The sequence below is a fragment of the Oryctolagus cuniculus genome, chromosome 8, assembly GCF_051225735.1.
Source record: "Oryctolagus cuniculus isolate XC-2025 breed Fujian yellow rabbit chromosome 8, ASM5122573v1, whole genome shotgun sequence".
NCBI classification, from domain to species: domain Eukaryota; kingdom Metazoa; phylum Chordata; class Mammalia; order Lagomorpha; family Leporidae; genus Oryctolagus; species Oryctolagus cuniculus.
In genome coordinates, this window is record NC_142874.1 from 93,786,436 (window position 1) to 93,810,118 (window position 23,683).

Genomic DNA, 23,683 nt, shown 5'->3' on the forward strand with positions numbered 1-23,683 from the left:
ACCTCATTCATTTTTCTTTTTTAGTGTATTGTACAGATGTTGCAGATGTTGCAAACACATGCTATAAGAAAATTCCAGTGTCACTTTTATCTTACTAACTGCGTACTTTCAGAAGTTTACGCAGTCTTCTAATGAACTGCACGTGCTTTGACTGACTAGTTTGTACCTACAACTGTCCACCTAAGGCTACAGAAGCCTGGATTATCAACAGGAAAAAACAGATATGCACTTGGCAGTACGCCAACTGTGGCTAACCTCTAATAAAACTAACAAAATTGCAGATTCTGGAAAAAGAGAAGTTCTGGTAGATAGAGTATTCAAAAATAAAGCTAATAAATTCAATAAGCTAATCTCATCATGCTGACAAGTAGACATAATGTTAGTTCCTTGGCATTAGGAATTTTATTCTTTGGAAAATGTGTCTATTAGGTAAAAAATATGGGGTAGAAGTAAATGAAGCTGAAAGTAAGAGTGGAACACTAATGGTGAAAATTGCTCAATGACTCAGTAACATCTCTTCTAAAGGAAAAATTGCAGTGTTTTAGTGTATTTGAAAACTTGTAGAAGTTATTTATTATATCTATGCAAGTCTAGTAAGATGATAAAAACCAATATTTTGGAGGAAATTAATGTCTTTACAGAATAATAAATTGTGAGTCAAAAATTAAAAATACGTCTTTCATCTGTAGTTGAATAATTTATTGTTTTATTTGTTTTAGCAACTTGCTCCTTTGTCCATGGGCATCATAGATTCTACAAGCTTTCTTTAACTTGGAATTATAGGACATTATAACATTGTTGCTAAGAGTCAAGGAGAAATTGATGCAATGTTGTTCTTTGGTAAATTTCCGGTTATATAGGAAAGTAAACAGGACCAACCATGTCAATCTATGCAGTAAGCCAGAACTATTATAAGTGGTTTTTATTGAAACTGTGAGTTTTTTTCCTTCATCTGTTGTGCAACTTCTACTCAGGATGACCATTGTATCAGAATGCATTTCAAGCTATTAGTTGCACAGCAGTTTACCAGGATCTCATCCTGGGTAGGTTTAGTATAGCCGTACTTGAATTTACATTTTCTGTACAGCAATATAATTGCCAATATGAAACAATGCAGTTCTTTTAAAGTATCATTAAACAGTAATATGGATATGCTTATTTGCAAATGTCCTAATGTAGTTTGGATTTACAGCGCTAACAAACATATAAATGTGGCTTTTGTTCTGAACCACTGCCTATTCTCAGAGAACCTCATCTCTCTGATAGGAGGTGCAAGGAAAAGCTTAGTCCTGGTCATAGTTCTCTTTGCAACTGTCCTCCCTCCTTTGCCTGAGATCTTTCCTCAAGAGCCTCTTTGTCCTCAATATGCTGTCATTATCTTCTCTGCAGGGATATGAGCTGGTGCTAGGGACTCTTATGCTTGCCTTGTGACTGATTCATTGTCCAATTTGTGTATCACAAAAGCTTACCCAGCTGACTACAAAAAGTCCTTTGTTACTGCTATTTATTGTTGTTTCTCTCTAGTGCTCCTTTGCTGTAATCTATAGTGAGTCAAGTCCTAAACTTGTGTTAGTAACTCCCTGACTACTACACTGCCCACCAGTCTCTAAGTTACCCTTTATGGTAGGTGGGCTTACACTTGCGTTTATGTTTATATATACTTGACCTATGATTTCAGAGCTGAATGATTGTGTTTTAGGAGGCATGTGTTGTAGCTTAGTCGGTGAGGCCACTGCTTGCAGTGCTGGCATCCTGCTCTGGTTCGTGTCCCAGCTGCTCCACTTGAGTCCAGCTCCCTGCGAATGGCTTGGGAAGGACAGTGGAGAATGGCCCATCTGTTTGGGCCATTTGAAACCCACAAAGGAGTTCCAGATGGAGCTCATGGCTCTTGGCTTCAGCCTGGCCCACTCTGGCCAAATAGGGAGTGAACCAGCACATGGGAGATGACTGGCTCTCCCTCTCTGTGTGTGGCTCTGATTTTCAGATAAAATAAATAAATGTGAATATAAGTATATTTCTGTCAATACTAGGAAAAATAACCACTTATTTCCTACCATAAAAAATAAAAACATGTCCTTCTGCATGTTAATTTTCTGTTTCCCACTTCCAAAGTCAAAAAACTTCAACATTGATTGAAAGTTGTTGCTCTGCTTATATATGAAAACATTATTGTTTCCAACAAAGTTTTATTTAAAATGGGTTAGGAGTCACAGACAGAAGGAAGCAGTACTAAAAGACAATTACACAGAAGTAGTTATTTCCTTATGTATTTCTAAGTAGCTGAGTATTTGAACAGAATATATGTATTCCTTAGTTGTAAGAGATAATATATAAACATCACAAAATACTGATTTTTCTTAAATATTTATTTATTTTATTTGAAAGGCAGAGGTACAGAGAGGCAGAGGCAGAGAAGTCTTCCATCTGCTGGTTCACTCCCCAAATGGCCATGACGGCCAGAGCTAACCTATCTGAAGCCAAGAGCCAGGGTCTTCTTCCTAGTCTCCCACACTGGTCTTCTACTGCTTTCCCAGGCCATAGCAGAGAGCTGGATCAGAAGTGGAGCATCCAGGACTTGAATAGGCACCCATGTGGGATGCCAGCACTGGAGGCAGTGGCTTACTCATTACACCACAGCACCAGCCCCAATATTGATCATTTTTGTACCATTTAACTGTACTCTGGATGTTACTGTAGCCATGTTCAGAACTACTTAGTTATTGCACTTAAGGCAAGAAGACAGTGCAACAATGCATTTAATTGCTCAGTGTACCTGGTAGTTCTTACTTCTGTAGTGTAAATTGAGAAATAAGCACTATTTCCCACAGGGGAGATAATCATCAAGTTTTGACATACCAAGTTGTTAATGATACGAAATGGTCCAGAAAAATTACCTTTGTTTTATTTCAGTATATTTAATGAGTTACCTTTATTAAGTAATGTAACTCTAAAGTTTCTGACAGAAATATGTACCATTCTGTTAACCCATTAAAGTCATAGTATAATTGTTTTTGGAATATTCAGCCAGGTATATTGATGTTTTCGTAGAGTACTAGGAGTGTTTTTTTTTTTTAATTTTTTTTTATTTTATTTTTTTGACAGGCAGAGTGGACAGTGAGAGAAAGATAGAGAGAAAGGTCTTCCTTTTGCCGTTGGTTCACCCTCCAATGGCCGCCGCGGCCGGCGCACTGTGGCCGGCGCACCGCACTGATCCGATGGCAGGAGCCAGGTACTTATCCTGGTCTCCCATGGGGTGCAGGGCCCAAGCACTTGGGCCATCCTCCACTGCACTCCCTGGCCACAGCAGAGAGCTGGCCTGGAAGAGGGGCAACCGGGACAGAATCTGGCACCCCGACCAGGACTAGAACCCAGTGTGCCGGCGCCGCAAGGCAGAGGATTAGCCTAGTGAGCTGCGGCGCCGGCCACTAGGAGTGTTTTTATTTCCTATACTGTGCTTCTATGTCTTTGCTGCTTCCGTTTCCTTTTTTAAAATTTTTGTTTGATGCATACTAATTGTACATACTGAGGGAGTATAATATGAGTTTTTGATTCAGTATAACATTAATGAAATCAAAGTAATTAGCATACAATATCTTTAAATTTTTACCATTTTTTAGTGGTGAGTTCTTTCAAAACTCCTCATTTCTAACTATTTTGAAATACACAAGGCAGTCATGAACAATAGTCACACTACTAAGCTACAAACACCAAATTTATTCCTTCTCTCTAATACAATGTCTTACCTGTCAACCAGCCTTTCCCACATCATAGTTCTATCATGCTGTTCCCTCACAGGGTAGTTAGGTGCTGTGCTCAACAATAGTGTTCATTTGCAAAGAGAAGCAAATACCAGGGACCTAGGAGAAGATGAGAAACATCAGTATGGTGGAGAAGCGTAAGATACAATAGACCTTATTCAAAGCCTGGTTGATTTAGAAGGGTCATCAAATCAAACAGAGTGGAAAATGAAAGGACCTAGTCTTCTGGAATATTGGATGCTTTGAGCAACCAAATAGACAGCTTCCCTTATCTGCTGGTCTCTGATAGGTAGGATGGAGGGTGGGGGCTGCTGGTAAATGAAAAGCATTGCCAGGCCTCTGCCTATCCATGGTCCCACTCTGCATTCCCTTAGGTACTTATCTATGGATTTCTCTCAAAACTTTATTATAGTGACCACTCTCTTCCTGAAGTCTGATGTCAAAACTGTGAAGGTTCTCAGACATAAAGGCATTAGGAAAAATACATTATCTTAGACAATGCACAGGGGCTGAGCAATAGCTGTAATCAAAGCTGTTGGTATTTGCCTTTTTTAGGTTCATCCTTCTCTCATGGACTGATTCTTTCATATAATAATGAAATCCTAATTTCACACCAACTTGAATGAACAGTTAAAGAGGTTGCCTTTCAAATATGTATCTTTTTCCCCAAATGAGAGTATTTCAAAAGTTTTTGAAAAAATAGAATTGAAAGACAAATTTGTTTTTGTACAAAAGAATTATGAGATCCACGCTTAATTATTTTTTCTTGAAGTACATTTTCCGTGAACTTTTTGATGAACCATTTGACTTGAAGATCTTTAAATGACAGCCAAAAATATACTTATTAAACCAGCTCTGATAATAAAAATTCCAAATATACTTGATGCCCATCAGCTGTCCTCACATTTTCTCTCAGCCCAACCCTCTGTTTAACCCTGATCTTTCTGAAAGAAATCCAGGATGGAGGGAGGCCAGTGGGAAGCCCCTGGCTTGAAAGTGCCAGGGTCATAGGTGCTTACATTTGACAGGGCTTGTAAAATCAGTGGCAAGAAACTGGCCTGTTTCATCCTTTTTCCCCTTCACTTCCCTTCGTTCAGGCCATGTCCTGGTATGCTTTCCTATCAAACTTTCTTTGTTTTGTGATTTGAGGTTTGAAGCATACAGATGGCAGGTTTAAAAATTCCAACTTCAGAGAAACAGGTGCTTTTGATAAGCAATTCACACCAACTGTACTACAAAGGATAAATCAGTGGATGATGGATCAAGTGTTTTATTACTTGTTAACTAAGAAGCATTTGACTTGGCTTTTATAGGTTTTGGTAATAAAAGGTATGTCAGTTTATCATACCTATGTTAAAGTAGATATTTGTCTTATATTATTGTTTTAAGTTTTCAGAAGGTTTTATTTCAGTTTTTGCAACCCCAAATTCAGCCCAGCTATGTTTGAAGCACACCTCTGGTTGCTTTCTTTGCTTCCCTTGGTTAAGCTACTGCATGTTATTAAGAGTGGGTATCTAAGGGGCCATGTCTCCCAAGCCAGATCCTTCACTGCCATTCAGGGTAAGGGCCCATTTGCAAGGTGTTCAACTCTGTCCAAAAATAACATATATATATATATATATATATTAAGTCAAATAGCATTATTTCAGACATGGAAGAAATACTTCTGTAGTGTATCTCTTGCTCAAAAGAAGGAAGAAACTAAGTGATTGGAATCCACCAAAGGATGAGTTGACAGTCACCACGCCTTGTTATTTATGTTGCTGTTGGCATCCATTTTGGTAGGCTGGGGTTTTCAAGCACCCTTATTATAAAGTAAGTCCCCCTCTAGCTGTTTCCAGTTTATAGAGCTGTGAGTCCTTATTAGGTGTTCATTGATGTTAAAAATGAGAATTTACATGACGTTTTTATTTCAGGCATTGTTTTAACAATTGTTTCAATGAACTTCTTAGACATTATTCTTTCTGTCAACTTGTGTCAGATAGAGGAATACATGTGAAAGCATTTCAGTACCCTGCTTGTGACTGAAGCATGCATTGTGGGGAGATACCATGTGTTGACCTCTGAGTTCCTATTCACCAATACATTCATTTCTGCCCACCTCATAGTGTTGCAGTAGTGGCGACATCATGTTCATCATTCAAGTGCAATATAGTGAGAAATATTAAAATACATATGCACATATATCAAAACATAAAATCTAAGGATGTGATGTGGTGATTGAGAGGAAAAGCTTTGAATAAAGAAAATCTGAATTTATGTTCTGGGTTGTCCATTTTTTAGCATTAAAGTTGTCAGGCCCCAGAACCTGGTTAAGCTATACTGTTTCATTACCTATAGAATGGAGATAATAATAATTTTTTAGGACTTTGAAAGTGGCAAAGGAAATAATAAGTAGTGACTATTGTTTTTTTCTTTAAAAATATTTATTATTTATTTGAATGGCAGAGAGACAGAGATGGAGAGACAGAGATCTTCCATCTACTGGTTTACTCCCCAAATTCCAGCAAAACTAGGGCTAAGCCAAATCAAAGTCAAAATCCATGAATTCCAGCCCTTGTGGGAGATGAGAAGCCCCAACCACTGTCTCCTGGATGCGTCTGCAGGAAACTGGATTGGAAGCAAGGAGCAGGGACTGAAACTACCACTCTGATAGAGGATGTGGTGTCCCATGTGGTAGCTTGGCCAGTTGTACTGCTGTGCTGGCCCTCAGTAAGTGGATTTTAAAAAGAGGTGCTTGAAGCTGGCATTGTGGCATGGTGACAAAGGCCACTGCCTGTGATGCTGGCATCCCCTAGAGGTATTCTGTCTGTTCACTTCTGATCCAGCTCCCTGCTAACGGTCAGAAAAGCTGTGGAAGATGACCCAAGTATTTGGGCCCGTGCCCCATGTGGAGACCTGGATGAAGCTCCTGGTTTCAGCCAGGTCCAGCCCTGGCTGACCTAGGGAGTGAACCAGTTGATCGAAGATGTCTCTCTGGGTCTCTCCCACTGTGTACCTCTACCTTTCAAAATGAATAAATAAATCTTTTTTTTTTTTTTTTTTTTGACAGGCAGAGTGGACAGTGAGAGAGAGACAGAGAGAAAGGTCTTCCTTTTGCCGGTGGTTCACCCTCCAATGGCTGCCGCGGCCGGCGTGCTGCGGCTGGCGCACCGCACTGATCTGATGGCAGGAGCCAGGTACTTATCCTGGTCTCCCATGGGGTGCAGGGCCCAAGCACTTGGGCCATCCTCCACTGCACTCCCTGGCCACAGCAGAGAGCTGGCCTGGAAGAGGGGCAACCGGGACAGAATCCGGCGCCCCGACCGGGACTAGAACCCGGTGTGCCGGCGCCGCTAGGCGGAGGATTAGCCTACTGAGCCGCGGCGCCGGCCATGAATAAATAAATCTTTAAAAAATAAACATTTCAAGAAAGAGAAATGATAAATACCCTTTTAAGGTATTGGGTTTAAATATCAATCCTAGTGACTTTTTGGTGACATAACAGTTTTTAATATTGTTTTCATCTTAATATCTCATATTGGCATTATGTTATAAAATATTTTTTGAATTTTAATTCAACTTTTTTCTTAGCAGTACATAAAATAATGTTTGTTATAACTGATTACTTATTAGGTTCAATAAAGCCTAGTATTATGAAGTATGTCTACATTTCTTCAGGAAGCAGTGACTTGATGTGGCTCTGCATTCCTCAGTTGTGAATAGATTATGCCAATATTCCTGAGCCCGTCTTGCCTTATTTCTTATCTGTACAATGTAAACATACCCTTGACATTGTTAGGATTAAATTAGAAAATGTATATAAATTTGTTAACACAGTGTCTCATATAGAATTTTTAAATGCACAAAAATGACCATATTTATTTTATTTTCCACATGTTACTTAAACTGTGGAGTAGTAGACCTGGATGCTCAAGTCAGTTCTGCCCCGAATTAACCCTGGAATCTGACGCAGAGTATTTAGCTTTTCTGTCTCACTTTCCTGACTTGAAAAGCAATATCTTGGCCAAAATTAATCTAATACCATTCTAGCTTTAAAATTTTGCAATTTTATTATCTAACTCAGAGTCATAATATAATGTGACCATAAAATGAATTTTGTTTCTTGCAGTTTGTGGGGACATCCATGGACAATTCTTTGACTTGATGAAGCTCTTTGAAGTGGGGGGATCACCTGCCAACACTCGCTACCTCTTCTTAGGGGACTATGTTGACAGAGGGTACTTCAGTATCGAAGTAAGTCCATATCATTGCTTCTTAGTAACCTAAGAATGATAAATATCTTTGCGTTAGTGGAATCTCTAGTTTATAATGATGGGCTTTAGTGCACTCAATTCATGTGAGCTAGTATGTTTCTTATTTCAGTTAATTCTCATATGATTTTTAATGCTTGGAGATGCCAAATGAATGGTTAATAGTAAGATTTTTATCTTTTATGTATTTTTCATATTTGCAAATATGGAAAAATTTATCTTATTTTATATTAGATAATCCTATTTCCCATGGAATGAAATAATCAAAGTTGATAATATAAATAGGACTCTATTTACATGATGCCTTATAGATATGAGACAAAAGTTACCTTTACGAATTGACAGCAGTGTGTGTGTGTGTGTGTGTGTGTGTTTGAGTGAGTATACTCACAGATGCTGTAGTATGTCTTTTTTTTTGGCACCTGTCACCTTACTAGAATAATTTGTCAAACTCATTAATTAAAACAAAACAGAAAAACTTTGAGATTCCCCTCCAGTTACCCTCTGCAACTGCTTTAGGGAAGTAGAAATGGCATTCAGAATAAAGACAGGACCTTTTTTGTTCATATATTTGCTGTTCTCAAGTCCCTGACACAGTGTGACATACATGTAAAGGCTCAATAGGTGTTAAAAAATGGTTTGAAATAAGAATCAATTTTAAAAAATGAGCTCATTTATACTAGCTGAAATTATATGTGCTCTCAAAAGAAAGCAATGAAAAGGAAAACAGTTATTGTTAATGAAGGAAATAAATCAACTTTGCAGAAGTGTCATACCAACATGATATGTTGCTTAGTATCATATAAAATATTCTATAAATTAATTTATATTATATCTTATTTACTAAAGAGATATTTAATGTCAAAAAGCATGTCACTCTCAAACAGATTTTGCTTTAAAGTTGTTTTAAAATCATACAACTTTTATGGGTTTTTTTGTTTTGATAATTCAGTTCAACTCTAGTCATTTACATACTCTCTCTTTGTATGTTAACATATATAAGCATACTGTTTGATATCTCCACTTGTTAAGCAACTATTGGCACACATATAAAATGAACTATAATTGTGACCATGAAGAATTTGAATAAATATAACATCCATCCTTGCTCTCCAGAGGCCTAAATCTGCAATGGAAAATAAAACCATAAAAATCTATGTGGAATCTGAAGCCTAGAATAGGTGATCATCCAGAGTTCAGTTATTTGAATGGATTATTAAAATGTTATAATAAAGGAAGTATAGAAGCTAGATGTTCTTGTAATATAGGCAAGTGAGAGAATGCTAAGAGCATGCATAGTTGGGGAAGATGGAATCCAAGAGCAATTGAAATTTAACTTACGGATGGAAGCTGAGGTGAGCAGAAGTGCTGAGAAAGACATTACTGCATGTTTTAAACCTTGCTTTTGTTCTTAGGCTTACTTGGCCAGCCTAAATGGCACAAAGGGCAATTTAGTACAAATTTTGTTAAGACCTATGTAGCATGTCAGAGCCAATATTTGCCAGGATGACGGCAACAACTAAGTGAAACCCCTGCATTATGATAGTTTGAGCAAGATAAAAATTTATTTCTCCCTCTGAAAAAATCTTAGATGGGCAAACCAGGGCTGGTGTGGCTTCCTAGTTGCTTTGATGTGCCTTGTTCCCAAGGTGATCTATTAACCCAAGGTTACCACACCAGTTTCAACCCTCCTCTCTCCATATCACATCCAGCAAGATGGAAAAGAAAAAGAGGAATATGATGTTTTGTATATGCAAATTTTTCAAAAGTGGCCTAATCACTTGAACTCACATCCCAAGGATTCAGATTCAATAACATGGCCATAGGTGAAGCCAGTGGACAGCCAGGTTTGAGAAAGATCATGATAGGCAGAAAATAATGCGAGAAATTGGCCTTCTCCTTCTTTGTCTTACCAGCTCTGTCTGTAAATGATACTATACCATTTCTTATTCATAATGGTCTTTATTTACCTTTGACGTTTTACTTGAATGCAGGCTTCTGGATTTTAGCCTCAGGCAGGTCATTTGAAATTTCCTAAACCTTTCCTAGAGATTTTAGACCTCTGAGTTGTTTTTTTTTTTATTTTTATTAATAGAACAGATTTCATGTGTTTCATAAGTACAATTTCCAAGAAGACAATCACACTCCCCTCCCTCTCCCTCTCCTTTCCTAAATCCCCTTCCTACTGCCTTCCTTTTTCTTGCTTTAATTTTTGCAAAAACATAATTTTAATCCACTCTATAATCACAGGCTTAACGCACCACCAACCATAATAATCAACAAGTAAAAAGTAGGAAGACCACAGTTCCACAGCAGTTTGAACAAAGGCTAAAAACAACAATCAAATCACAAGATGTCCATTTCATTTTTATACTTTTTTTTGTATTTTATATTAACTACCACATATCAGAGAAAACACATGTAATTGGTATTTTGGGGACTGACGTGTTTCACTAAGTGTAATTGTTTCCAGTTGCATCTATTTTATTGCAAAAGACAGAATTTCATTCTTTTCTGGCTGGGTAGTGTTCCATAATGTATGTAGACTACATTTTTTTTTTTTTTTTTTGACAGGCAGAGTTAGAGAGAGAGAGACAGAGAGAAAGGTCTTCCTTTTTCCTTTGGTTCACCCCCCAAGTGGCCACTACAGTGCGCAGTGCGCCAGCCGCATTGCGCCAATCTGAAGCCAGGAGCCAGGTATTCCTACTGGTCTCCCATGCGGGTGCCAGGAGCAAGAACCTGGGCCATCCTCTACTGCACTCCCAGGCCACAGCAGAGACCTGGACTGGAAGAGGAGCAACCAGGACAGAATCCGGCGCCCCGACCAGGCGCCGCAGGTGGAGGATTAGCCTAGTGAGCCATGGTGCTGGCCCACTACATTTTCTTAATCCAGTCATCAGTTGATAGACATCTGGGTTTATTCCATAAGTTTGCTATTGTGAATTGAACTGCAGTAGACAAGGGGATGCAGATAACTCTTTTGTATACTGATTTAATTTCGTTTGAGAAAATTCCCAGAAAAGGCATGGCTGGTTCATATGGTAGGTGTATTTTCAGATTTCTGAGGAATCTCTACTGTCTTCCATAATGGTTGTACCAGTTTACTTTCCAACTAACAGTGGACTAGGGTACATTTTCCCCCACATCCTCACCAGCATTTGTTGTTTTTTGATGTATCTGTGTATGATAGCCATTCTAACTGGGGTGAGGTGAAACTTCATTGTGGTTTTGATTTGCATTTCCCTGATAGCTAGTGATCCTGAACATTTTTCATGTTTCTGTTGGCCAGTTGAATTTTATCCTTTGAAAAATGTGAACTCTGTTTCTTTATAGAACAGGAAATGCAGAAATCACTACCTTATTCCTTGCCAGGGTTTTTTTTTTAAGTCCACAGTTATTATAGATATTTGTATTATGAAAGTTACGATATTTTGTATAATAAGCTCCTTTTGAAATCCAAGCAAAGGATCAAAGATAAAAGAATCACAATATGTTGATGATATATCAATGTACATATCAGAGGACATTTAAAAGTTCTGAGATGCATACATCAAAGTCACCACATTTAAAAATAACTCTTTCATTAAATTCCAAGATTCTGAGAGAACAACCCTAGGAACTTGCTGCATATATACAAAAGTGACAAAATGTCTCATACATAATTGATCCATTTTTATTACACTGTGACTTTTGAGGGGCTCAGCGACATTGTTGTATTTTATAGAGACATTTGTATAAAATACACTTCCTGGGAAGCCCTTGAGAATGTTTATTATGGATTGAGGAGGCTGATGTTGTTTGCATGCTGTGAACGCCATTGTTTGCATGGTAGAGATTATCTCATTTGTTCCTCAACTCTGGAAGGAACACTGTAAACCCCTTCCTTTTAGAGGTGTGGAAAGCAAGGCTCAGAAAGGGTCACACACATAGTGAATAGGTGCTGGGGTTCAAAGCCGTGCTCTTTCCATTACCTCAGCAACCCTGCAGGTATGCACAACCCATGTTCCTTAGATGTATCAAGAAGTGCTGCCAGAAATGCACGTCAGTAATGTAAAAATTGAGACGTGCTGTTACATTCACCCATGCATGTAGTCACACACAGCCATCTCCCCACCTGTGTTATCCGAAGTTCAAAGCATTGAATATAAAAAATGCTCTGTGAGTAAAATACTGCCGATTTAAAAAAATCCTAAAATAAGGGCTCAATTTTCCAGCAGGTTTTATCCTACCAGGTTTCCAAAAATTCTTGATTCATTTCAATAATTCACAGCTCCACTGCTGGTATTCTCCTTCAGCTATCCTCTGGGCAAAGGGGAGCACTTAAGTTTAATTTTTACCAAATCACCTTTGAAGACTAGGTTTGGATTTCTAATAGAGTCTGGTGGGTGTATTTACAGGCAGTAGGTAATGTGCTCTGGGCAGTACATAGAACCCATTTTATGCACCCTCCCCACTCCCTCCAATCATCTTTTTTTGCCAAGATCAGAAATCATTTCCTACACAGTTAGCCCCAGTGAAACAAGCAGGCTTTTGAGTAATGATGAAAGAGGTAGTCTTGCCTTGAGTAATAATTTGTCTTACACTAAATACTCCTCTTTCGATGACCGCATTGCGCTCACTACCTGATCTCTTTGATCCAGCATATGTGTATGTATGTCCATGACTGAGTGTGTGTCTCCATGAAGACAGAAACAGAACCGCAGACAAGCATGCATAGCTGTTTGTTTCTATTTCATTCCTCCAGCTGTCTCTCTGGCCATTCACTATTACGCTCACTTACATCCATATCTCACCTCAGGCCTCAAGCTCGTTTAAGTGTGAAGAGTTGTCCTGTTTATTAGCTGTGAACTCATACAACAAAATGAACCACGACAAGTCAGCCAGTGCCCGGTGCTGCTGCCTGAGAATCATAAGCAGGCAGTACAGCAAGCAGTGTTAGGTGACAGAATAGTGCCATAAACACGAGGAAGAAATTGGCTGTCCGCGTGCGTGTAGCCAGTTGTCTTTACCATGCGTTGCTATTGCACTGCTGCCTCTCTGCATGCTTGTCAGACCAGGCAAATGATGTCTTCCAGGAGCTGCATTTGACATTTCAGGCATTTGGCTCTGCTCCCAACCAATGCACAGCCTTCATTTAATTGTCCAGTGATTGACAGGCAGCACTTTGGATGGCGATTTCACAGCACAGGTAGTTCTACTTCAAAGAGCTGATTGATATAATGCTAATGTGGTAGTTTCTTTTCTTTCTTAACTTCTTTCTGTCATATTTTAATATCCTTTACTGGGAATAAATTAAATTAAATTAAAAGTATTAATTGATTAAGTATTAAATTAAATTAAAAATATAAGTCACATTGTAAATCATTGCACCCCCTATCCGTAAACTGATGAAGAAAATGATATCCTTAATGCCGCTTTATTGGAGAAGGCTGCTACATAGAAGAAAGCTCTGTGACAAAAATGCAGATTTATAGAGGATGCTAAATCTTTCCTATTAAGGAAAGGAACTGACTTTAAATTGTCAATAGTCCTGTAATTAAGAGGAAAAGATGGAAAGACAGTGGTGGGTGGAGTTGGTGGAAGTGATTAGTGCCGCTCATTGACATCTCGCTGTGCAGAGAGGCCCCTGTAACAGTGCTGCATCTCTACCTTAACCAGTGAAGTCGGAGAACATTTGCTTCTAATTAGCCATCTGACACCAGATGGGCAGAGATAACTCATTATTTAACCTTATTCTGACTTCACCGCTCTGTTGATTATAAATTTTCTTTTTACCATAGACTTTACTTTTTTTTTCTTTAATATCAGGTTATAATTTTCCCTAACATCTTCAGCTCACCAGAATGTTAGGACTATAGATGGCAAGATCGTTGCCAGCAACACAGCGTTGTGCTTGGCAGCTCTGTCCCACCAGATGTTGAGGGTGAAGCTGGCAGGCTTGCCGCTGCCGTCCACGCCTGCCCTCTCCTTTACCATGCCACTGCTTCCGTAGTGGTTGCATTTGTGGTGTTCTTTGGTGTTTGGGAAGATATTTTATTCTTACCACAGGGGAGAAGGAAATAAAATGTGAAAACCGGACTCATATTTTTAGGATATTTTGAGCCAAGAATTTAGAAGTTCAGGATTTTTTTTTTTTTGCCTGCTTTGTTGCTTGCTGGCTTTACTGTCTTGCTTTCTTTCTCATTCTCCGTTCTTCATTCCCACCTCCTTCTCTCCCTCCTTTCTTTTCTTAGTTCCTTCCTTTCTTTTATAGAAAGGAGCTAATGTTTCCTAAATGCATATGCTAGATGTTTCACATCCAGTAAATAACAAGGGAAATCAAGTGTATATTACATTATTTAAAATATGTAAATAGATACATAGGAATATTTAGCATCATTTTTTGAGGCTTTGGTTATGAAACAGCCTCAGTAAAACTGGAGTTAATACAGCCACATACTGAATGTCAGTAGAAAATCTTTAACACAAAATACAAAGTGATTCCTCTGGTAGTGTTTGAGTGGGGTTAAAATGAAGTTTATGTTTTAGTTGGAGAGTTATTTACTTTAAAATAAATTGTTACAGGCTAACCTGATCTAGAGAGATCAGAGTTGTGATTGTCTTTCGAGAGGGAGATATTAATTGGAAGGGAGCAAAGGGAGCCTGCGGGTGCTACAGTGTAACTGAATGTGGGCAGTAGCTACATAGGAGTACACAATTATAAAAAACTACTGACCTGTAATTTAAAAATGTGCACCTCACTGATATAAATTATACTGTTAGTGAAATAAACCTTACAAGAAAGTAGCTACAGTACAGCCAAAAACATATATCAATTCTCTCCCCCAAAATATAAATAAAATGCATTAAATATATTAATTTCAGCAATTATACTTTAAAAGATTTCATATAGGCCGGCGCCGCGGCTCCCTAGGCTAATCCTCCGCCTAGCGGCACCGGCACACCGGGTTCTAGTCCCGGTCGGGGCGCCGGATTCTGTCCCGGTTGCCCCTCTTCCAGGCCAGCCCTCTGCTGTGGCCCGGGAGTGCAGTGGAGGATGGCCCAGGTGCTTGGGCCCTGCACCCCATGGGAGACCAGGAAAAGCACCTGGCTCCTGGCTCCTGCCATCGGATCAGCGCGGTGCGCCGGCCACAGCGCGCCGGCCGCGGCGGCCATTGGAGGGTGAACCAACGGCAAAGGAAGACCTTTCTCTCTGTCTCTCTCTCTCACTGTCCACTCTGCCTGTCAAAAAATAAAAAAAATAAAAAATAAAAAATAAATAAAAAATAAAAAAAGATTTCATATATTCATTCATATTAGACATTCTGAGTTTGCAAATTTGGGAAATTATATATATATATATATATATATATACAAGTATATATACTCATATTAGTATCAGATGGTACAGCAATATGTTTTGAATTGCCCACAGGTCTACCATCATCATATCTCCTCTGAAATGTTAGACAGCCCTGAGTAATGTGGACTCCTTTTATTAAAACACATACCTGTAGCTATAAAAGTCAGTGCAGACAGAGTGCAGTGGAGGATGGCCCAAGTGCTTGGGCCCTGTACCCCATGGGAGACCAGGAGAAGCACCTGGCTCCTGGTTTCGGATCAGCGCAGTGCGCCGGCTACAGTGCGCCGGCCGCGGCGGCCATTGGAGGGTGAACCAACGGCAAAGGAAGACCTTTCTCTCTGTCTCTCTCTCTCACTGTCCACTCTGCCTGTCAAAAAAAAAAAAAAAAAAAAAGTCAGTGCAGAGCAGTGAGACATTCTTTGAGCCACTGACTACCCACTGAGATAACAAGAGAACCTTACACATACCAGTATATGATGGTCCTTCAGCCGTCACTGTTCAGGCTACCTGGCCAATCTTTCAGAAATACGTACACCACTATTCATCTGAATTTGAACTAATCATGTAACGAAATTATAATTAAATATTAATCATAGTAATATTTTATAATCTAATGTCAACCTGTTGTGTTGGCTGTCTTAAATCATAATTACATTGTTGGAGATGGTATTTTGTTGGAACAATACAATATATGCTTTTTCTGATAAGTGGTATTTTCTACTGACTGATGATTATTCACAAGCAGCACAGCAAACAAGTTGCCAGCAGCTTTTACTTCCACATGTTGGAAAGCTGATTCTTAAAGTCTAAATATTGTGTGATTTTTGGTTTTAGATTTTAGTAACTAGAATCAGACTTGTGTCAGTTGTGGATCCATACAATCCTAGTTTCACTTTTAGGACACTAATTTTATGAGGCTAAAATGCATACCTGTTTTTCAAAGCATAGTTTACTGTTCCCTATGTATTCTTAATGAATGCCGAGAATAATGAAATGGATATTAATACTTGATTATTTTAGTTTATCTTAACATTTATTCCAGGAGGGATGTGGCAATATGGGTTTACTCTGGACCTGGTGAATGCATAGTTAGCCCTCATTCCACACAAACTTTGGTGTACAGGTAGAGTTTTAGGTTTGGAAGAGTTTTAGAGAATTTTAGAGTTTTAGGTTTGGAGAGTTTTAGGTTTGTGAAAGGTTTTCTCAAGCTATCAGCAGTAAGTTTAGTAAGATTGCTTGGCCTTCAATTTAATTAAATTTATATGTAAAATAAAAGCTTAAGATTTTATATACCAGAGACACTGAGTGAAAGATGCAATGATGGGGAAAAGGCTGGGAGTACGCGGAGAGAAAGGAGAGACGCAATCCAATTGGCCTGAGCTTTGGGGGTTTGCCTTCAATGTTTTTTTACCCTTCCTTTCTGATTCTTCCATTTCTCTTGCCTGAATTTTTTTCTTAAAAAAATCACTTTTATTTTATTATTTGTTTGAAAGGCAGAGAGAAAACTTCAGTCTTCTGGATTACTCCCCAGATGCCCACAACATCCAGATCTGAGCAGGGCTGGGCTGAGCCTAAGCCAGGAACTGGAATTGCAATCCAGATCCCCCATGTGGGTAGTAGGAACCCAATTCCTTGAGCCATCACTGTTGCCTCCCAAGGTCTGCATTAACAGGAAGCTGAAGTCAGGAGCCAGAGCTGGGTATTGAACCCAAGTTCTCCACTGTGGGGCTGGGACATCTAAACCACCAGGCCATATGCCTATCCCAATAGTTACCTCTTTAAAGAGAGTGCTTGATTTTTAACTTATGAATTATTTATTAAACATTTCTAATTATACTTTTACGTTATTATATTTTCACTTCCGGTATATTTTCATTTTAGATATCTTCCTTTTTCTTTTTCTTTTATTCTGAAATAGCCTTTCCAAGTTTCCCCAGGCCATGTAATTTTACTTTTGTTAACCATAGGTACTTCACTGTTTTCTTGTGGTCTGTGATCCTCAGTGCATGGGTATTTTAAGTGCAGATGAACCTTTGTTTTGTACTAATCATTGTTTTCTGTTTGATTATCAATATCCTCCATAGTAAGGCCTAACCTTTTTGGGATTTTTGTTCATGATAACACACATGATTCATGATATGTGAGTAGTGGAATGTATAAGAATATAATGGTTAGTGCCGGCGCCGCGGCTCACTAGGCTAATCCTCCGCCTAGCGGCGCCGGCACACCGGGTTCTAGTCCCGGTCGGGGCGCCGGATTCTGTCCCGGTTGCCCCTCTTCCAGGCCAGCCCTCTGCTGTGGCCCGGGAGTGCAGTGGAGGATGGCCCAGGTGCTTGGGCCCTGCACCCCATGGGAGACCAGGAAAAGTACCTGGCTCCTGGCTCCTGCCATCGGATCAGCGCGGTGCGCCGGCCGCAGTGCGCCGGCCGCGGCGGCCATTGGAGGATGAACCAACGGCAAAGGAAGACCTTTCTCTCTGTCTCTCTCTCTCACTGTCCACTCTGCCTGTCAAAAAAAAAAAAAAAAAAAAAAAAAAAAAAAAAAAGATAATGGTTAGTAATTATATCATTTTTTATGTTTCCCAGTGTGTGCTGTATTTGTGGGCTTTGAAAATTCTTTACCCAAAAACACTGTTTTTACTTCGTGGAAATCATGAATGTAGACATCTAACAGAGTATTTCACATTTAAACAAGAATGTAAGTATATTTCATGCCTGTTCCTTTAACACTTAGTGTGCTAAGTAGTCATTTTAATTCATAAGTGCATGTTACATTATGATGCATTGTCTGAAGGTTAGTAACTTTTAAAGTGTCACTATTTCATGTTGTCCATATTTCTGACTAAGCATGGACACTTATGAGAATGCATCATTTCTTTTTAAATTACAAATTCTCTATAAAATAAATTATTATTTGGCATAATTTATGCTAAGAAGCCAGTGATTAACTTGTTTAATACAGTCAGATTACTACTATTGGGGACAATAAATCTATGTTTTCATCTCATATCACTCAAGAGAAGCAAATGGAGAGTAGCAAATGAACTCTCCCTCTATTTTTGGACACCAATAGATTAGAGCCACTAGTGTATTTTACAAAGGGAAAATGACTTCTTCCTTAGATCGTAGAAGTGGGGAATACTTGGTATAAATGTCACTTACCTCCTCTTAATTTTCCCTGTTGTCCACGGAAATTTGTTTCCCTGTAATTGAGTCCTGTTTTCAATGAAGCATTAATTTCTTCTCTTAAAACATTTGATATAAATCGATAAAAGAAAAGCACTAGGCTGTGAGCTAAAAGCAACTCAAGAGATTTCCTACCATCTTTCTTAAAGTCACTAAGAACTACTGACTAGATTTTTGTCCATCTTTCTGTTGATCTCATTATCAGTATCTTTTAGTTTTGTGCTGTATCTGTAGATAAACAGCCAGAAGATATAAAAAAATTCTCTCATTCGCTATACAAAAAGTTATGAGAAAATGTGAAATATGGGTAGATGACAAAAACAAACAACATTGGATATAGAAACTAATATGCAAATCATTAAAGTGTTATTTGGTTATGTTTTGGAAGTTTGCAATGTGTAGTTTTATGCTAATAATAAAATGCTTGGTAAGAAAACATAAAAAAAATTTAGTGAAATGATCTTAGCTGTGAAATGATAAAGTAAATATTTGCTTTCTATTGTGCTTTAAAAGGTAAAATAAAGTATTCAGAACGTGTCTATGATGCCTGTATGGATGCCTTTGACTGCCTTCCCCTGGCTGCCCTGATGAACCAACAGTTTCTGTGTGTACATGGTGGCTTGTCTCCAGAGATTAACACCTTAGATGATATCAGAAAAGTAAGTTCTGTAATCTTCCAGGTCTCATCATTTGGTGTGCTTCAGTAATAAGTAGAAGACATAATACCCTGCCTTTATCACTAACTTTATGTTTTTGAATTAAAATGATTGAAGTAACCATAAATCTCTTCTCTGTGTTAAATTTTTACCTGGGAAGGAAGATATATTTATACTTTTCTTCTCTAACACCTTAGGATTCATGGTACCATATGACATGTTATTGGAAATATAAAATATTTGGTCTCTAAAAATCATGCCTTTTATTTCCATTGGCTTTTCCAAGCAATCCATTGTATATCCATAATATATCATCTCAAAAATGTTGCTTTGCCCTTGGGAAAAATACCATAACTTGACCCTTAAAAATGTGTCCATATTATGCTTTTTGCAGTGGAGGATGGCCCAAGTGCTTGGGCCCTGCACCCCATGGGAGACCAGGATAAGTACGTGGCTCCTGCCATCGGATCAGCGCGGTGCGCTGGCCGTGGCGGCCATTGGAGGGTGAACCAACGGCAAAGGAAGACCTTTCTCTCTGTCTCTCTCTCTCTCACTGTCCACTCTGCCTGTCAAAAAAAAAAAAAATGTATTCATTACAGCTCAAAACTTTTAAGTGACAGTCTAAAAAGGAAATTATGTTAAGCTATTGATTGTATTGAGTGCCTAGGTGAAAAACAGTTTATGGGTTTTTGTTTGTTTTTTTTTTTTAAGATTTATTGTATTTATTTGAAAGACAGAGTTACACAGAGAGGTAGAGACAGAGAGAGAGGTCTTCCATCTGCTGGTTTACTCCCTAAATGGCCACAACGGCCTGAACTGCACAGATCCAAAACCAGGAGCCAGGAGCTTCTTCTAGGTCTCCCATGTGGGTGCAGGGGCCCAGGGGCTTGGACCATATTGTACTGCTTTCCCAGGGCATAACAGAGAGCTGGATCAGAAGTGGAACAGCCAGGTCTCGAACTAGAACCCATATGGGATACTGGCGCTTCAGGTCAGGGCTTTAACCCCCTGCACTACAGTGCCGGCCCCCAGTTTATGTTTTAAAAAGCGTTTTTCTACCTAAATTGTCATTGGCTGTTTCTGTTGTACCAGCAAAAAGGTAAGTGAATTAGATTGGCTATAGAAGTGAATTTTTTAAAAAAAATTAGAAAAATGTAGGATATATAGGATAGTTTCCTGTAGTACAAGTGATAATGTTTTATTTCCTTGTTTATGTTGATAATCGATCAGTACAACAATGTAAAGAAAAACATGAGCAAACAGGGTAATAAAAAGGTCCACATATTTTCCTTGGTGTGAAAATCCCCAAAGAGATTCATCTTTGTACATGTTTTCTCAAGTTATCTTAAAATAATATCATTGGAATTATTTTAAAATATGATAATTTGTTCACATTAATGTTTATAACAGTTTCATGAAATTGTTAGTGTTCACCACCTACATATTGCTCTTTGAAATTTGAAATAAAGTTTTTGTCTATAATTGGAAACTGTTTGAAAGCTAGATGTTATAGGACCTTCTTTACTCCACTTTTAGAGTAGAAAATATGCTTTAATGTATCCCAAAGAGAAGAAACATGGACATGATTATAACTTTTGTTATCACTTTTGCCAGTACTTTTAGCAATAAATTGGTCACATTATTCTAAATTAATTCATTTGAAATATGAAACCCAAGATTTTCCTGAGTTTTAGTATAAAGCTACATACTATTTAATATTTACTCATTTAAGTCTAATGTATTATAAATGGATAGACTTCAAAAAAATCATGCACTAATCTCAATGAGTATAGAATTTATTAGAAAAGTACAGGAAGTCTTAGGAATAATCATGGACACAATTCACATTCTGGCTATTGCTTATTAAGAACCATTCTTATGAAGAACCCCTTGGTCTCACTTCTCTAAGTGACTGCCAATGAATTGTTTTTCCATTTGACTTTGAACACAGTACTGCTACGTCCTAAGAATCTGTATGTTGAACCTTGTATAAGTTTATTTTGTCAGCTGCCTTGAGTTATTAGTAGTATTTTTCCATTGTGTTCAGTGGAGAAGAAAATCAAATAGTTTATCTGTTCAGTATCCATGAATCATAATAGTAATCTGCTAACAACTTACCACAGTGGTTAGGGAAAATAGAATATGTATAAGTGTAAATAATTGAAGTTACTTCATTTATAAAATGTTGAGCATCAAGGACATGCATTTATGTTTTGTTCTTTTGTCTTGATCTAGTTTTATGGGTTTGGATGGAATGAGAAACTTAGCAAGTATCATCATTGAAAAGAGGATTAGTGAATAACTCACTCAAAATGCACTTTCATAAAGTTCTGTACTGCAGAGAATTAATAGAAAAGATAGGGCCATCATCTTCAAAAAATTCTATAAATGATTACCACAAAATGAGTAACCATTTTATGTGCTATGGATCAGTTTTGTTTCTATAATATTTTTTTCTTGACAGAAACTTTAAAATGCTAAGGAAATAATTAAATCTTGAATATCTATACACTATCATGAATCTCTACTACCAGGAACTTTGTATTCTTCTAAAAGTTCATTTGTTTTTAGAGAAAAAGTGGTATTTACAATAGTAAAACTCCGAAGCTGTAGTTACCAGGTATAAAAATATGAGGTACAACCGCTTGGGCCATCACCTGCTGCCTTGCAAGGTGTGCACTTTCAGGAAGCCGGGATGGGGAGTAGAGTCACAGCAGGAGCTCAGACACTCTGATATGAATGCGGACATCCTATGTGGCAGCTTTAACCACCGCACCAAACATCTGCCTCAAAAGTGGATTCACAATGGTGATTTTGGAAGCAAGTCTTTAGCCTAGCTGTTAAGATGCCTCTGACCCTTACCAAAGTGCTTACATTCTATTCCCAACTCTAGCTACAATTCCAGCTTCCTGACAGTGCAGACTGTGGGAAGCAGTGGTGATGTCCCAAAGCAATTGGGTTCCTACGCCCCATGTAGCATACCTAGATTGCATTTTCAGCTCCAGACCTGGCCAAGCCCCAGCCTTTGGGAGCATTTGTGAAGTGAACCAGTGGATAGCAGCTCTGTATGTGGCTTCTTTCTCTTGCTCGCACTCTCTCGTTTGCTCTCTCTCTTGCTCTTGCCCTAGCCCTCTCCCTCTCCCTTCCCTTGCTTTCTCTGCCTGCCAAATAAATAAAATTTTAAAATCCATGCATAATTTTTTAAGATTTATTTATTTATTTATTTATTTATTTGAAAGTCAGAGTCACAGAGAGAGGAGAGGCAGAGAAAGAGAGAGAGAGAGGTCTTCCGTCCGATGGTTCATTCCCCAATTGGCCGCAATGGCTGGAACTCTGCCGATCCGAAGCCAGGAGCCAGGAGCTTCTTCCAGGTCTCCCACAAGGGTGCAGGAACCCAAGGATTTGGGCCATCCTCTACTGCTCTCCCATGCCACAGCAGAGAGCTGGGTGGGAAGTGGAGCAGCCGGGTCTCGAACGGCCACCCATATGGGATGCTGTCACTTCAGGCCAGGGCATTAACCTGCTGTGCCACAGCATACTTTTTTCATAATACCAGTGTTCCACAGACTTTTAGAATACCACATATATGCATGGATTTCAAAAAATTTTGTACCAAAATGAAATTATCATTTAATTCCATTTCTATGAACTTTTCGGAATACCCTTATAATATGTTGTTTACTTCCTTTTTAGAAAATAAATGCATGATTTTTATTTTAAAAATCAAAAGTACGTTAATATCTATTTGTTTCTTACTCTGTGTGTTTGTGTCCTTTTTGTAGGACTCTTACACATTTGTGTTTTTTAGTACACAAAGCTTTGGTCTTTGCCCTCTGTATAAAGTACTGTAAAGATCTGATCCTGAAATTTAGTCATTGAATTCAAGTATGCAAGGCTTCTTTCTGCATTAATGCAACCAATTAAATCTTCTGCAATATCTCTTTTGAATAACTAAATATTTGATGATGAATTAAGAAAATATTTTATTTCATTCATTTATTTTTAAAGATTTATTTTATTTTCTTGAAAGGGAAATCCCCATACAAAGTAAGGGAGATACAGGGGAGGGAGAGGAGAGAGAGAACACACGTGAGACTGTTTCCATCTGCTTGTTCACTCTTCAAGTGGCTGCATTGGGTAGCACTAGGCCTGGCCAAAGCCAGGAACCTGGAACTCCATCTGGGTCTCCCATGTGGGTACAGATCCTATGGACTTTGGCCATCTTCACTGTTTTCCCAGTCCATTAGCAGGGAGCTGTATTAGAACTGGAACAGCTGGGACTTGAATTGGTGCCTATATGGGATGCCAGCATTTCAGGTGGTGGCTTAACCTACTGAGTCACAATGCCAGTCCCTAAGAAAATAGTTTAAATATCACCTGCTGTCTGTCCCCAGGATTGACTTTTTGGCATGGTTCAGATATCATGTTCAATTCTCATATGTATCATTAAACTCTACACTTAGGTATAAAATGATTTTTAGGTTTGTAT

General features: G+C 38.6%; 1 protein-coding gene across 1 annotated transcript in view; it reads left to right on the plus strand.

Annotated features, from left to right (window-relative positions):
* PPP3CA (protein phosphatase 3 catalytic subunit alpha) overlaps positions 1 to 23,683 on the plus strand; it is a gene marked incomplete at its 5' end in the record, with an annotated part of 329,756 nt that overhangs the window by 234,934 nt on the left and 71,139 nt on the right. The window contains 3 exon segments of the mRNA NM_001082692.1: positions 7,870 to 7,994; positions 17,939 to 18,050; positions 19,052 to 19,197. Coding sequence (NP_001076161.1) covers positions 7,870 to 7,994; positions 17,939 to 18,050; positions 19,052 to 19,197 — 383 coding nt within the window.